We start from the raw sequence: 17,025 nt of genomic DNA, 5'->3' as shown, positions 1-17,025 counted from the left end.
ATATCGACTCACAGAGCACAAAAATGTATTTTTTATAAGTTTTGGACTTGTAGTTTTGTTTTTAGAGAATTTTGAATTTTGCAAGTTTCATGGTGTTTAGACGCTTGGTTAACGAGATATGACGATTTAAACATTTTTAAAAGTGATTTTCTGCAAACGTGAATTTTTCAACTCCAATTGAATTGTATGCGAAGGATATCGACTCACAGAGCACAAAAATGTATTTTTTATAAGTTTTGGACTTGTAGTTTTGTTTTTAGAGAATTTTGAATTTTGCAAGTTTGATGGTGTTTAGACGCTTGGTTAACGAGATATGACGATTTAAACATTTTTAAAAGTGATTTTCTCCAAACGTGAATTTTTCAACTCCAATTGAATTGTATGCGAAGGATATTGACTCACAGAGCACAAAAATGTATTTTTTATAAGTTTTGGACTTGTAGTTTTGTTTTTAGAGAATTTTGAATTTTGCAAGTTTCATGGTGTTTAGACGCTTGGTTAACGAGATATGACGATTTAAACATTTTTAAAAGTGATTTTCTGCAAACGTGAATTTTTCAACTCCAATTGAATTGTATGCGAAGGATATTGACTCACAGAGCACAAAAATGTATTTTCTATAAGTTTTGGACTTGTAGTTTTGTTTTTAGAGAATTTTGAATTTTGCAAGTTTGATGGTGTTTAGACGCTTGGTTAAAGAGATATGACGATTTAAACATTTTTAAAAGTGATTTTCTCCAAACGTGAATTTTTCAACTCCAATTGAATTGTATGCGAAGGTTATCGACTCACAGAGCACAAAAATGTATTTTCTATAAGTTTTGGACTTGTAGTTTTGTTTTTAGAGAATTTTGAATTTTGCAAGTTTCATGGTGTTTTGACGCTTGGTTAACGAGATATGACGATTTAAACATTTTTAAAAGTGATTTTCTCCAAACGTGAATTTTTCAACTCCAATTGAATTGTATGCGAAGGTTATCGACTCACAGAGCACAAAAATGTATTTTCTATAAGTTTTGGACTTGTAGTTTTGTTTTTAGAGAATTTTGAATTTTGCAAGTTTCATGGTGTTTAGACGCTTGGTTAAGGAGATATGACGATTTAAACATTTTAAAAAGTGATTTTCACCAATCGTGAATTTTTAAACTCCAATTGAATTGTATGCGAAGGATATCGACTCACAGAGCACAAAAATGTATTTTTTATAAGTTTTGGACTTGTAGTTTTGTTTTTAGAGAATTTTGAATTTTGCAAGTTTGATGGTGTTTAGACGCTTGGTTAACGAGATATGACGATTTAAACATTTTTAAAAGTGATTTTCTGCAAACGTGAATTTTTCAACTCCAATTGAATTGTATGCGAAGGATATCGACTCACAGAGCACAAAAATGTATTTTTTATAAGTTTTGGACTTGTAGTTTTGTTTTTAGAGAATTTTGAATTTTGCAAGTTTCATGGTGTTTAGACGCTTGGTTAACGAGATATGACGATTTAAACATTTTTAAAAGTGATTTTCTGCAAACGTGAATTTTTCAACTCCAATTGAATTGTATGCGAAGGATATCGACTCACAGAGCACAAAAATGTATTTTTTATAAGTTTTGGACTTGTACACTGAACCAAAAAGGTACATGGAATTAATGAATATATTCATTCTATTAATGTATCGTTCATTATTATTTGTCCAATGATCCTGTTCATTAAGATAATGAACGGCCGTTCATTAAAATCAATGAACGTTCATTAATTCTATGAACCATACATAATTTCATTCATAAAATTTCGAACTTGAAATTTCGAACATATTTTAATGAACCGTTCATTAAAACAATGAACAGTGTTCATTGATTTAATGAATTCGTTCATAAAAAAAAATAAATGCGTTCATTACATTAATGAACGGATTCATAGAATTAATGAACCGTTCTTAAAAATAAAAATATCCGTTCATAGAATTAATGAACACGTTCATTAAAATAATGAACCGTTCATAAAAATAAAAAAAATCGTGCATAAAATTAATGAATGTGTTCATTAAATTAATGAACGCATTCATTGAATCAATGAACCGTTCATAAAAATAAAAAAAAAACCTGCCTAAAATTAATGAACGCGTTCATAGAATTAATGAACGCATTCATAGAATTAATGAATGCCGTTCATAAAATTAATGAACGCCGTTCATAAAATTAATGAACGCCTTTCATAAAATTAATGAACGCCGTTCATAAAATTAATGAACGCCGTTCATAAAATTAATGAACGCCGTTCATAGAATTAATGAACGCCGTTCATTAAATTAATGAACGCGTTCATAAAATAAAAAAACCCGTTCATAAAATTAATGAACGCGTTCGTAAAATCAATGAACACGTTCGTATTAATTTTACGAACGTGTTCATTAATTTAACGAACGCATTCATTAATTTTATGAACACAGGCCTACGTTCCGTAACTCTTGCACCGTCATAAGTGCTCGAAAAACATTGTGAATTCGAATGAAATTTTGTACAAATTTCATTTTGATTCAAATTGTTTTTCTACAACTTATTTCCATGCAAGCGTTATAGAACGTAGGCACTGTTTTCAATAAATTTAAAAAGTTAAATTTCGTATAGTCTTATTTCTTTGTCAAAGAATTTTTAATCTCCTGTCAAGAAATTAAAAAAATCAACTGACAAATAAATTAGTCATGGAAGCTTAGCTTTCTAAATTTATTAGGTCGAGATCTGTGAAAAAGAAAGAAAAATTAATGTGAATCGCCGTTTTCAATTTTTACAAACCTGTACATTCGGTTTTTCATCTCTAATCTTCTCCTTTCTGAAATCTTAAAGGTTAAATTAAAGAAATATTTATATTTACATTAACTCTTTTATTGTTCAAATAAACCAAATGAATGGCAGGAAAAATTTTATTACATTATTTTGTAGATTTATCTTCAGATAAGAAAGTGAAACAAATTATAAAAAGTGATATTAAGTGAAATTTGAATCAAAATACATATAAGAATTGAAATTTTATGATCTCATTTAACAAAACATGAGCATTTGTGCATTCATACATTTTTTTATTTAATTTATCTTCATTTAAATTACATTCTAATCAGTCAAATAAATTATAAGGAGTGGAATTAAGTTAAATTATAAGGATTTTATCAAAACATGAGCCTTTGCATACCTATACTTTTTTTTAAATAAATAAAGTGAAACAATCAGTAAAGTAAAGTGAAATTCAGTGAAACTATGATATCTCATTAAGCAAAACATGAGTCTTTCCGCACAATTTTTTTTTATTACCTTGATGGTATTGCGTTTCTATAAAACCCCAAAAGGAGGAACAAGCGGTTGGGTACTCCAGATTAAATAAATAAAAAATTTTGTAACAGATATCCACTGCTCGGATGAAACTGTTAAACGGAAATTTAACTCCATCAAAATAGAGAAAAATTTCAGAAAAATTCAAGATTGACACACCGTGAACAATAATGAATGGTTGGATATTCTCACCCATTTTGTTGAGGAAGGCAATATGGTCTTCTATAGCTTGAATTGTGTTGCCTATCCAAACGAATGAATTCTGCGAGTCCTTGATGGTATGTCGTATAACGTGTTTTCTACCATCTATGTCTTTTTTTATAACTTTTTGGAAAGGTACAAAGTATCCATGCAGAGCCCAAAGTAATGCCGCATCTTTACAGTCTGAAAAAAAGCCAACCACAGAAATACCAAAATCAGTAAAGCTTTTAACAACAATTTGATACAATAATTATATATTTATACATAGCTATATTAAAATGTATGATAGTGTATTTTTAAGTATAAATTTATATTTACTAATCACTTGGAATAGTAAAAAATAATAATTACAAGTTGTACTTAAAAATATTTAAACTAAGCACGAACTTTCAGATGAATCTGCTGTTTTAATTTTGATTAGAACCTCTCGTATATTCTTTTCCTTGACACGGTTATCAGTAGAGAGAAATTTAAGAAGTTTTTCCCCCAGTGTTTCCCAATTGTTCAAAAATGAGCCGGCATTTGGATACAAATAACTATAGTCTATATCAACCTTTGGAATTTAAAAATTTTAATATTTTTGAACGATGGTGATGAAAGGTTTTAAAACTCACAAAGCGATGGCCAGATGGAAGCTTATACTGAGGCCATTTATTGAGAATCTCAGAGGTGGAAGAAGCGTTTTTTATTTCCAAGAGCCTGTGGTTTATACATGCCTTCCAGCTACGTTCAAACTCCTCACATGACAAGTTATCATTTGGATTTATTCGTTACATTTGTTCTTGAAGAGGATTTAATGTTACAAAACTTAGCGTAAATTTTACCCCTTTTACTTGTTCGATAATATTCCTGCAAAAGTTTAGAAATATTAAGTTAATATTGTTCTAACATAAATTATGTGTATATTTTAAATGCCAATAACAACTTAAATTTTTTTTGGGACTTAGAAAATTTTTCATGAAAAATATTTTTCTTGGGACTTAGAAAATTTTCGATGCCAAAAAAAAGTTAATTTTTTTTTTGGGACTTAGAATATTTTTCACTGAAAAATATTTTTCTTGGGACTTGAATATTTTTTGGACTTAGAATATTTTTCAATGAAAAATATTTTTCTTGAGACTTAGAAAATTTTCGATGCCAAAAATAAGTTAATTTTTTTTTGGGACTTAGAATATTTTTCAATGAAAAATATTTTTCTTGAGACTTAGAAAATTTTCGATGCCAAAAATAAGTTAATTTTTTTTTTTGGGACTTAGAATATTTTTCAATGAAAAATATTTTTCTTGAGACTTAGAAAATTTTCGATGCCAAAAATAAGTTAATTTTTTTTTTTGGGACTTAGAATATTTTTCAATGAAAAATATTTTTCTTGAGACTTAGAAAATTTTCGATGCCAAAAATAAGTTAATTTTTTTTTTGGGACTTAGAATATTTTTCAATGAAAAATATTTTTCTTGGGACTTTCGATGCCAAACAAAAGTTAATTTTTTTTTTTGGGACTTAGAATATTTTTCAATGAAAAAATTTTTTTTTCGGACTTAGAAAATTTTCCATCCCAAAAAACTTAGTTTTTTTTTGACATTTGAAAAAAAATTTCGCATAGAAACATTTTAATTTTTGGGGATTTGGAAAATTTTTTAACCCAAAAAATAAAGCAAAATATAAAGATGTATAATTTTTACCAATTTTTCAGTCGGGAATCTTTCTAAAATCTCCTGTTCAATTTTGTAACTTGAATGTAAATCCAAATGAAGGTTGTTCTGGTCAAAATAAATGGCTATTGCATTGATAAGTTCTTTCCTTTGGTGTTCCTGAAATTTTTTCGACTTCTCATAGCTTTCAGCTAATGCCAAAGTTTTGGGATTGCTGTTCAAAATTTCGCCTAAAGGTATGGAGTTCGGAGAATTTTCTGATCTAGATGATTTTGGCGTGGTCGGTGTCGATACAACCGAGAAAGATGCTTCAGATGAGCATTGTGAGTTTTGAAGCGGCCTAAATGAAGTTTGGTACAATAAAAGCGGCTTTCCAAGCGCGCTTCGCCACTCTTTTAATTTGGCCTCAAACAAAATCAATTTTCCGTACGAAAACGGTTTCATAATTTCTCCCAGGTGGTGGCACTCAATATTTTTCAAAACCTCAATATCTATGTGTTCCTCTGCAAGAGTGAAATTAAATTGTTTATCTTAAGCAAAGTTAGAATTAACTTATAGTTTTATTTCAATAGCTTCGTTTAGCGGTAGGGTGTAATAAAGTGGAAAATCTTTGAAATAAAAAATCTCAATATTCTTTCAGCTTCCTTTATAAAAGCATCTTGAAAGTCATTTGAATTACGATAATGTGTAACATATGATAAGGCAAATTATTGAAGTACCAAAAACAAGAAACCATCATAGTTTTGTTGTGTAAAAGATTAACTAACTCCAAGTTGATTTCATAATTTCTATTCAAAAAACATATTTTTGAAAAGAACCCCACAGAAAAACGATAGCTTTTGACTTGGGTCAAGTTTAAATACCAGTAAATTACTACAACTTACTCATATTTTTTTTTATTGTAAAATAAAATAGAGGTCAAATATTTAAGGTATATTTTGTGGCAAAACCCGTAACCTAATAAAGTTTAAACTTACTCTTGAAATGATCCAAAACTTCCAGGTGGCCCCAATCTTTTAATAAATTTGTGAGTTCATCATCTACTACTCGTATATTAGTCGTTTTTTGGCAGCTTGATAAAATTGAATCCAATTCATATTGTGATGATGGTAACTCTACTGAATTCTTTATAATTTCAATGTTTTCCTCATCCTCACCCTCACCCTCATTCTCATCCTCGTCCTCATCCTGATTTTCATTTTCATCCTCAATCACATACTCATCGAAAACTTCATCTTCAGTAATATTGGTCGGCGGCGTTGCCATTTCCTTAGATTAAACCTACTCCATTGTTTAACAGAATATTTTAAATATGTCAGAGTTTTCACTAGTTGTTATATTTAGTTTTGTATCATTGAAAGTTGAGTTAATATGTATATTTTTGAATCATCTGTTATTAAATACTATATTTGAAAGCTATTTTGAATTATTTATAATTTATATTTGATAAGACAAATTTGATTAATGAAATGGAAAATAATGACTCGTCGATTCATATCTGATAATTAGAAACAAAATATTCCTTAAGTCTTATAACCGTTTTACCTTCAGCAGTTTTTATTAAGGTTATTGGTGGACCAATGAGATCTTTTAAAGATATAATTGAAAATCTCCCTAACTCGTTTTCGTCGATTTCAAAAGATAATAAATGCGGATTGTATTGAATTTTATTAATTTTTTGGCAAAACAAGAAAACTGTTTTTTTTTTTCAAAAGAATAATGTCTATTATAACAAACAGTTCTACATCTGATTTAAATTGGGATACATAAAATTTTATTTGGTATTTGTAGCCTTGGATTTCAGCTTTAGAGTAAAACTCTATGTCCGCTGACGGTACTTTCAAAATATCTGATACAAGATTTCTAAAATTACTTTCTTTTTTATTTGCTTCACAGATAAAAAAAATGCTGTGAAAGTGATCTAGGGTATTAAATAACTTAAATGCTGTTTTTAGCTGATATTTTTTTGCTAGGGTCACACAAATATTTTTACGAGACGTAATAGCATGAGCATAAAGCTTAAATTCTTTATGCTTAGCTTCAAATTTAAAACACCAAAAGTTCCGAATGGGTCCGGATTGTTTCAGAACAGTAGGATAATGAGTTAAATTATGATGTTTTGGTTTCAGAGTGTCATTGAAAAGACGAACATAATCCTTGTTGTGAGTTTCAATTTTTATTTTCAACATTGAGATGATGTCATCGCAAATTTCAAAAGAAAGCAGCATATCAATTATTTCAATTAAGTTGAGCAGAAATTTCCATACCTCGTCATCATGTGGAACTAAATCTCCGATCATTATCTGAATATAAGAAATGAATGTCATCATTTCTCTTGCTGTCATTTTTAAATGTTTATTTTTTAAATTATTAATTTTTATTTCACCTGATATGTTATCAATTTCTATTGGACCGTATTGAAAGGTTTGTTTTCTTAAATTAAAGGTTTCCAAAGTAAAATAAGAAACTTTATAGATAAAATATGTAATAATATTGCAAAGGTCGTAATGACAAACCCCTTCAAATAAGTCGTGCATGAGATCAACGCAATAATTTTCTACTACATGAAACGATGGTATTTTATTAAGTTGTGAATATCTTTGTATGCCAGTTTCAGAAGGATTGTTTAAAAGAACATCATTTTGATAGTTACTACGGTTTCGTAATAGATCGTCTCGTTCAACTGATAGCGTCTGCGCTTCAGATTTTTTGACTTTACAGAACCTACAATAAGAATTAGCTGAAAATGATCTATTGAAATCTAAAATTGTGTTCAAACCCAAATTATCTCCTAACACAATTCCCAAAACAAAATGAACTTTTTTTTTATTTTGACCATTAATTGTTATATCAACCCCATCGACTTCAAGACTTTTAAGCTCCTGTATTAAAGTTTGAAAACACTTTTCATTTCCAAACGACTTTAAATCCTTAGATTTTATGATTCCTGCTAAAAAAATATTATCTAACTTTGATTCTTTCCACGGGAGGCAGGGAAAAGAATAGTAAATATTACATATCGAATGAACCCCGGCATGAGAACTTAATGGATTATTGATTTCAAAATCATCGGAGTATAGAAAATAAGGGATAATTATTTTTCCTGGGTACAAACTACTTTTTTGCTTCCAGAGGTCACCTTGAATGAAACTTGAAATTTTGTTTTCTTCACTTAAATTTTGCATATGAAGAATGGTATTTTTGAAAATGTCACCACTCTCAAAAAATTTTTGGAATTGAAACTTTAATGGCATTAAAACACCTTTAGTGTTATCTTCGTCATACGTTAGGTTCCCATCTCGATAAACTGCATTGATCTCATTGTTTACTGAAAATTCGTTTATGCTTTCTAAAAAATTATTATTTTGTAGCCAGTTAAATAGTTTGTATTCAGTATTGCAATAATAAAAAGGGTTGCGACACTTTGATATTAGACTCAAAAATACGTTATGGACTTCTATGTTTTTGTTCGCAAAGTATTCATTTGAAAATGATTTCAGCAATTCAACGATAGGATTCAAAATAAAATTTTGTATACCTTCTTGAATTTCAATAATATTTTTTCTTGAAAAACTGTTATTATTATGTAATTTCAAAACGAACCCAGTCGCAGAAGTAAAAAGTTCATTCAGACTGTTTTCGACATTGAATTTCTTAACTTCTGGAATTTTACTTTCGCAATTGTCCGAGCATTCTTGAAAGCAGTTAAGTGTCGCATTGCTTTCGAAAATTATATTTTGATTTATATTTTCTTGATAAGAGCTACTAGTACCATTTATAGGTTGTGTTGGTTGTGTTAGAAAATGTTTTCTAGTTAAATGTTTTTTAAAACTTCCCAAATTTTGAAAGGACTGCTTGCAATTACTTTCCATAAACCTAAAAGTGCTATATGTACTTAGATCATGTCTTTTTTTTAAATGTGCTATAAACGCGTACATAGACGATATATTATCTTTACAGATGAAACAAATCATTTTATGATTAACTCTTATTAACTTTCCCAATGAAACTACTGACGGAGTAGACGAAGTAGCGGATGAGAAAGAAGTCCTAGAAAAAATTTAAAAATAAATTATTGAAGCATTAATGCTTTTAGAGATGGGATTTCAACTTCCTTCAAACACAAACAAAAGATAAAAAAAACTTCACAACAACTTCAAGGAGTTTTCTGTTAGGATTTTTTGTTTATGAAAAATCATATTGAAAAAGTTAATTTATTCAAGTTTAAAACTTCTAAGTCAATTTTTGGTCCGGTTGCGGAAGAGGGTTAATGATTATAATGCAATCAAATTGTAAAATATTAATAAAAATGATTCTAGGCAGTAATTGTAGTTTCATTTCTTTGAAATGAACAGCAAGTTTGTTTTAAGTCTATACAAATTTTGAGAATGTCGTTTAATACATTCTTCAGGGAAGGTATCGATATATATATATATATACATATATATGTATATATTTATAAGATAAAATGAATGCAATATAAATTATAAAAAGTAGATGCATACATATATATATAGGATAAAATGAATGCAATATAAATCATAAAAAGTAGGTACATACCAGGAATTATTTTAGCAAGATTGATAAAAGATAAAAACGAAGTTCAAATACTTTATTAGGTTTTTTTTTTAATATTTTATGAAAATTCATATTGAAAAAGTTAATTTATTCAAGTTTAAAACATCTAAATCAATTTTTGGCCTGTTTGCGGTAGAGTGTCAATGATAATATGCAAGTTTATTTCAAAATACTAATGAAAATGATTGTAGATGGTAATCCTAGTTTCATTTTTCCTCAATTTAGTATATCGAACTCTATAAACGATCAAAACCAACGCTTAAAAGTACATAAAAAGTGCATAAAAAGTCATTCTATTCAAATTTTATTGATACTCTACCGCATACGCTGCTTTCAGAAAAGAAAAATAAACTAAAAACGAAGTTCAAATAATTTTTTAGGATTTTATTTAAATATTTTATGAAAAATCATATTGAAAAAGTTAATTTATTCAAGTTTAGAATATCTGAATCAATTTTTGGCCTGTTTGCGGTAGAGTGTTAATGATTATAATGCAATCAAATTTTAAAATATTAATAAAAATGATTCTAGGCAGTAATTGTAGTTCTATTTCTTTTAAATGAACAGCAAGTTTGTTTTAAGTTTATACAAATTTTGAGAATGTCGTTTAACCCTTTGCTTCCTAGTGGTTTCAGCATGAAACCACGTATTAATTACTTTGTTAGTTTTTTTTTAATAAAAAATGGACTTCTCTATACAATGTTATTACTAGTACAATCATTATTTTTTCATATTAGTGTTTAATTAGAAAATATCAAAACTTTTTTTCAAGATATTTGTATTTTTTTCCGGGAGCAAAGGGTTTAATACATTCTTCTGGTAAGGTATCGATATATATATAATATAAATCATAAAAAGTAGGTACATACCAGGAATTATTTTAGCAAGATTGGTGGCGGCTGGCGGGAGCAACGTGGTGGCTGGATAGAACGTTTTGTGGCAAATGACGACGACAGCGGAGGCAGACAATAATGTGGCGGATGTGGCGGCAGCGTGGTGGTGGCAACGTGATGGCACTACATAAAAATATATATATACATACGTATAAGATAAAATGATCAATAAAAATTATAAAAAGTAGATACATACCAGGAATTATTTTAGCGTGATGATGGTGGTGGCTGGCGGGAACAACGTGGTGTGGCAAATGACGACAACGACAGCGGAGGCAGACAATATGTGGCGGCAGCGTGGTGGTGGCAACGTGATGGCACTACATAAAAATATATATATACATACGTATAAGATAAAATGATCAATAAAAATTATAAAAAGTAGGTACATACCAGAAATTATTTTAGCAAGATTGGTGGCGGCTGGCGGGAACAACGTGGTGGCTGGATGGAACGTGGTGTGGCAAATGACGACAACGACAGCGGAGGCAGACAATATGTGGCGGCAGCGTGGTGGTGGCAACGTGGTGTAAGAAGAGCACTACATATATATAAATATATTAATACAATTATAACACATTTTAGGGATGAAAACACTCACCTAAAATTTTTGATGCATGAAACGACGTGATGGCGGGCGGCGGCAAATGGGAAATCGAACAAATCTCCTGTATATATGATAAAAAACAAATTATTTATTAAAATAAATGTGTACTTTTAATAATTAAATACTTTTAAATAATAAATACTACGTAATCTAATAAAATACTTACTTTTTATTTTTCTCCGCTGAATAGCTCCTCTTAACGATCAGTATCAGACGACATTCACACTGTAACTGAATGGCTTGGGTTGGCTTGGGGACGCCGGCTACATCATTTAACGAAAAAAATTCTTTCGTTCTACGTATCAACAAGTAGTGTTCCCACTTTATTTTACGCGTTCTTTAAAATTTAAGTGTGAACTATGTGCAAAGAGCACAGTTAATACACAAAAGGTAATATCTTGTAAATATATGTTTTCAAAAATCGAATATCATAGATATTGTAAGAATATTGACAATCTCAGCAAAAAAAAATAACTTAAAATTTTCTTTCATGTTGAAAGCACACACAACAGATGAAACGACACCAAAAAATAAGTACTAAAGGGGTTTTCACATTCAACAACATTTACATCTCCTTGTGTCGTTAACTACTGTTCACATTGATACGAACGGTTGTTCAACCGAGATAAATGTTTGTGTGAGCAAGAAAACTTTGAAAATGAGAACAAAACACAAAACTACTTAATATGTACAAACACAAAAAAATACACAAGGTAATAAGCCCCGTCTTATTTGATTCCCCAACTCGGTTAAAAAAAATGATATTTCGACACCTGTCAAATGTGGTCTCAAAACATTTTATTCTCATATTCATAAAAAGGGTTATTTTGAAACCTGCAAACTGAATAAAATTATTACTTAAGTAAAAAGTTAAATTATATGAAAATCTTGTTCATAATTTGATACACTTTTTAAAAGTGTGATCACTGCAACATGCAAGTTGCCCTTCGTTAAATTTTAATGAACGGTTCATTAAATCTATGAACACGTTCATTAAATCTATGAACACGTTCCTAAATCTATGAACACACTCATAAAATTCATGAATACGCTCACTTCCACAATAAATGTATTCGTAAAATGATATGAAAACCTTCTCCATAATTTGATACACTTTTTAAAAGTGTGATTACTGAAAAATGCAAGTTGCCCTTCGTTAAGTTTTGATTAACTATACATTGAATTAATGAACGGTTCATTAAATCAATGAACACGTTCATTAAATTCATGAACACGCTCACTTCGACTTAACGAATAATTGAAATAATGAATGGTTCATTAAAATAATGAATGGTTTATTAAGTTTTGGCGCCTTTTTAATAAGAAGAAAAATAGATTTATTTTATTTTCGTCATATCTTTTCTATTTTTGCTTTTATTGACAAATTGTCAGATAATAGCTGTAGATCTTCTAATTTCCGACAGAATATATTAAATAAGTTTTTTTGATTTTCGCTTTCGTTTAGAAGTTATAGCGACTTTTGTGAAAAAAACATCTCTCAAACAAAAAGACATGAAATTTTTACTTTTTTCTTCATAACTTTTTTATTTTTGCTTTTTTTGAAAAATTGTCATATATAAAGGATGTTTATTTTTTAATTTCCGACAGAATATATTAAATAAGTTTTTTTGATTTTCGCTTTCGTTTAGAAGTTATAGCGACTTTTGTGAAAAAAAAACATCTCTCAGACAAAAAGACATGAAATTTTTACTTTTTTCGTCATATCTTTTCTATTTTCTATCTCGCAAACAAAAAGACATGAAATTTTTACTTTTTTCGTCATAAATTTTTTATTTTTGCTTTTTTTGAAAAATTGTCATATATAAAAGATGTTTATTTTTTAATTTCCGACAAAATATATTAAATAAGTTTTTTTGATTTTCGCTTTCGTTTAGAAGTTATAGCGACTTTTGTGAAAAAAACATCTCTCAGACAAAAAGACATGAAATTTTTACTTTTTTCGTCATAACTTTTTTATTTTTGCTTTTTTTGAAAAATTTTCATATATAAAAGATGTTTATTTTTTAATTTCCGACAGAATTTATTAAATAAGTTTTTTTGATTTTCGCTTTCGTTTAGAAGTTATAGCGACTTTTGTGAAAAAAAAACATCTCTCAAACAAAAAGACATGAAATTTTTACTTTTTTCGTCATATCTTTTCTATTTTTGCTTTTTTTGAAAAATTGTCGGATATAAAAGTTGTAGATTTTTTAATTTCCGACAGAATATATTAAATAAGTTTTTTTGATTTTCGCTTTCGTTTAGAAGTTATAGCGACTTTTGTGAAAAAAAACATCTCTCAAACAAAAAGACATGAAATTTTTACTTTTTTCGTCATATCTTTTCTATTTTTGCTTTTTTTGAAAAATTGTCAGATATAAAAGGTGTAGATTTTTTAATTTCCGACAGAATATATTAAATAAGTTTTTTTGATTTTCGCTTTCGTTTAGAAGTTATAGCGACTTTTGTGAAAAAAAACATGTCTCAAACAAAAAGACATGAAATTTTTACTTTTTTCGTCATAACTTTTTTATTTTTGCTTTTTTTGAAAAATTGTCAGATATAAAAGTTGTAGATTTTTTGATTTCCGACAGAATTTATTAAATAAGTTTTTTTGATTTTCGCTTTCGTTTAGAAGTTATAGCGACTTTTGTGAAAAAAAACATCTCTCAAACAAAAAGACATGAAATTTTTACTTTTTTCGTCATAACTTTTTTATTTTTGCTTTTTTTGAAAAATTGTCAGATATAAAAGTTGTAGATTTTTTAATTTCCGACAGAATTTATTAAATAAGTTTTTTTGATTTTCGCTTTCGTTTAGAAGTTATAGCGACTTTTGTGAAAAAAACATCTCTCAAACAAAAAGACATGAAATTTTTACTTTTTTCGTCATAACTTTTTTATTTTTGCTTTTTTTGAAAAATTGTCAGATATAAAAGTTGTAGATTTTTTAATTTCCGACAGAATATATTAAATAAGTTTTTTTGATTTTCGCTTTCGTTTAGAAGTTATAGCGACTTTTGTGCAAAAAAACATCTCTCAAACAAAAAGACATGAAATTTTTACTTTTTTCGTCATATCTTTTCTATTTTTGCTTTTTTTGAAAAATTGTCAGATATAAAAGGTGTAGATTTTTTAATTTCCGACAGAATATATTAAATAAGTTTTTTTGATTTTCGCTTTCGTTTAGAAGTAATAGCGACTTTTGCAAAATAAAACATCTCACAAACATTGAATTAGTGAATGTGTATTGATTCTAATGAATGGCGTTCATTGTTTTAACGAACAGGTTCATAGAATCTTTTATCAAAAATTTTCTCGGATATTTATGAACGGCTGTTCATTGAATTAATGAATGGTACATAGATTTTAATGAATGGCGTTCATTGTTTTAACGAACAGGTTCATAGAATCATTTATCAAAAATTTTCTCGGATATTTATGAACGGCTGTTCATTGAATTAATGAATGGTTCATAGATTTTAATGAATGGCGTTCATTGTTTTAACGAACAGGTTCATAGAATCTTTTATCAAAAAAGTGTATCGGATAACAGGTTCGTGTATCGGATATTTATGAACGGCTGTTCATTGAATTAATGAATGGTTCATTGATTTTAATGAATGGCGTTCATTGTTTTAACGAACAGGTTCATAGAATCTTTTATCAAAAAGTGTATCGGATAACAGGTTCGTGTATCGGATATTTATGAACGGCTGTTCATTGAATTAATGAATGGTTCATTGATTTTAATGAATGGCGTTCATTGTTTTAACGAACAGGTTCGTGTATCGGATATTTATTTTTTATCAAAAAGTGTCTCGGATATTTATGAACGGCTGTTCATTAAATTAATGAATGGTTCATAGATTTTAATGAATGGCGTTCATTGTTTTAACGAACAGGTTCATTGGGATAATGAACAGATTTTTTTATGAACGGCTATTCATTGAATTAATGAACGTTCATAGATTTTAATGAATGGTATTCATTGTCTTAATGTACAGGTTCATTAATTCAATGAATAGCCGTTCATAAAAAAAATTTCAGACAAAAACGGATTTTAATGAACGAGATTAATGAACGTTCATAGGTTCATAATTTTATTTTTAATGAATCGTTCATTGAATTAAGGGATGGTGCATTAATTCCGTGAACCGTACATTAATTTCAAGTTAATGAACGCCGTTCATAGATTTTATGTACAATTTTTTTTTCAGTGTAGTTTTGTTTTTAGAGAATTTTGAATTTTGCAAGTTTGATGGTGTTTAGACGCTTGGTTAACGAGATATGACGATTTAAACATTTTTAAAAGTGATTTTCTCCAAACGTGAATTTTTCAACTCCAATTGAATTGTATGCGAAGGATATCGACTCACAGAGCACAAAAATGTATTTTCTATAAGTTTTGGACTTGTAGTTTTGTTTTTAGAGAATTTTGAATTTTGCAAGTTTGATGGTGTTTAGACGCTTGGTTAACGAGATATGACGATTTAAACATTTTTAAAAGTGATTTTCTGCAAACGTGAATTTTTCAACTCCAATTGAATTGTATGCGAAGGATATTGACTCACAGAGCACAAAAATGTATTTTCTATAAGTTTTGGACTTGTAGTTTTGTTTTTAGAGAATTTTGAATTTTGCAAGTTTGATGGTGTTTAGACGCTTGGTTAACGAGATATGACGATTTAAACATTTTTAAAAGTGATTTTCTGCAAACGTGAATTTTTCAACTCCAATTGAATTGTATGCGAAGGATATTGACTCACAGAGCACAAAAATGTATTTTTTATAAGTTTTGGACTTGTAGTTTTGTTTTTAGAGAATTTTGAATTTTGCAAGTTTCATGGTGTTTAGACGCTTGGTTAAGGAGTGTAACGAATTTGGTAATAAAATATTATACTTTGTTGTACATCCCAAAATTTTACTCGACCGACTCTTCTACCCTCTATCAAATAACGTTTACAGACCCATCAGCTAATACGGGGTAGTGGTCTGACGAATTGTTCAAGAGCGTTGATAACTATTTAGGCCTTATAGATTACCATGCTTAGCTCGCCGAGGGTGGGGTGGGATCTTGTTATCCGCTAATGAACTTGTTACTTCTTTTTTTAAAGACCTACGTCTGAGATGGTATTTGACGGTTTGGATTATCCTCTTTAAAAGAGTAGGACCCGAATCTTTATTTCCGATTTATATTCACACACACGTAGAGGAGGACAGAGATCTTCGTGTCCTCGAGCATTCTCTTAACCCGCCCTAATAAAACTTTTCAAAAACCAACGTCTCCGAAAAGCTCCTGCGCTATTACAGCATGCTCTTAAAAAAAATCTATAGTAATAGCCCTTTTTGTAAAAGGGAGATAAAATCCCCCTTTATAATAAATTCAGGGAATTCACTTCATCCTATCTCCTTCACTTCCCAAAAAAAATCTAAACTTCCATACTTATTTAAAATTTCTATAAATCAAACCAAAAAAAAAAATATCACCACAGTTGGCAACCATAGATCCACTTTCATATCAAACCATCAAAACGATTCGAATTAAAATTGTCTCCCAACTTCCAATTCATAAAAAAAAATTATCAAATTTAATCTTAATTCGATTCAAAATCAGTTTATTTATTTCATTTAAACTCACTTAAATAATATTAAACCATAACCTTTATTCATACCCATTCATCGTTTCCACAAAAAAAGTATTTCAATAAAAAGAAAATAATTATTCTCAAAAAAAATTATAGTCTTCTATAATCTTCTCTCAAAAACCAAAATTTAATT

At 28.8% G+C, this 17,025-nt stretch overlaps 1 protein-coding gene and 1 long non-coding RNA gene across 4 annotated transcripts; both read right to left on the bottom strand.

The window, feature by feature from the left end:
• Positions 1-3,274: 3,274 nt before the first annotated feature.
• On the bottom strand, positions 3,275-6,891 carry LOC129913181 (uncharacterized). Of its 3 annotated transcripts, XR_008771999.1 has the most exons (5): positions 6,145-6,891; positions 5,198-5,670; positions 4,130-4,364; positions 3,903-4,068; positions 3,275-3,698 (listed from the first exon to the last, which is right to left on the bottom strand). XR_008771999.1 is itself a non-coding variant. In XM_055991732.1 (3 exons), exons 1-3 carry the CDS (start codon positions 6,431-6,433, stop codon positions 4,269-4,271), a joined length of 858 nt encoding a protein of 285 aa, XP_055847707.1. In that variant the 5' UTR covers positions 6,434-6,891; the 3' UTR covers positions 3,275-4,268. The 3 variants fall into 3 exon arrangements, 1 of the variants encoding a protein (XP_055847707.1); XR_008771998.1 differs by having other exon boundaries at positions 3,275-4,068; XM_055991732.1 differs by having other exon boundaries at positions 3,275-4,364.
• Positions 6,892-10,210: 3,319 nt separating this feature from the next.
• LOC129913184 (uncharacterized) lies at positions 10,211-11,463 on the bottom strand. The gene is made up of 5 exons (XR_008772004.1): positions 11,412-11,463; positions 11,240-11,306; positions 11,032-11,179; positions 10,835-10,958; positions 10,211-10,761 (listed from the first exon to the last, which is right to left on the bottom strand). It is a non-coding gene; the product is annotated as an uncharacterized LOC129913184 (long non-coding RNA).
• Positions 11,464-17,025: the final 5,562 nt, after the last annotated feature.

Source organism: Episyrphus balteatus, chromosome 3, assembly GCF_945859705.1.
Source record: "Episyrphus balteatus chromosome 3, idEpiBalt1.1, whole genome shotgun sequence".
Lineage (NCBI taxonomy): Eukaryota > Metazoa > Arthropoda > Insecta > Diptera > Syrphidae > Episyrphus > Episyrphus balteatus.
The sequence above is the reverse complement of the archived record's forward strand: the minus strand, read 5'-3'. Positions and strand labels throughout refer to the sequence as shown.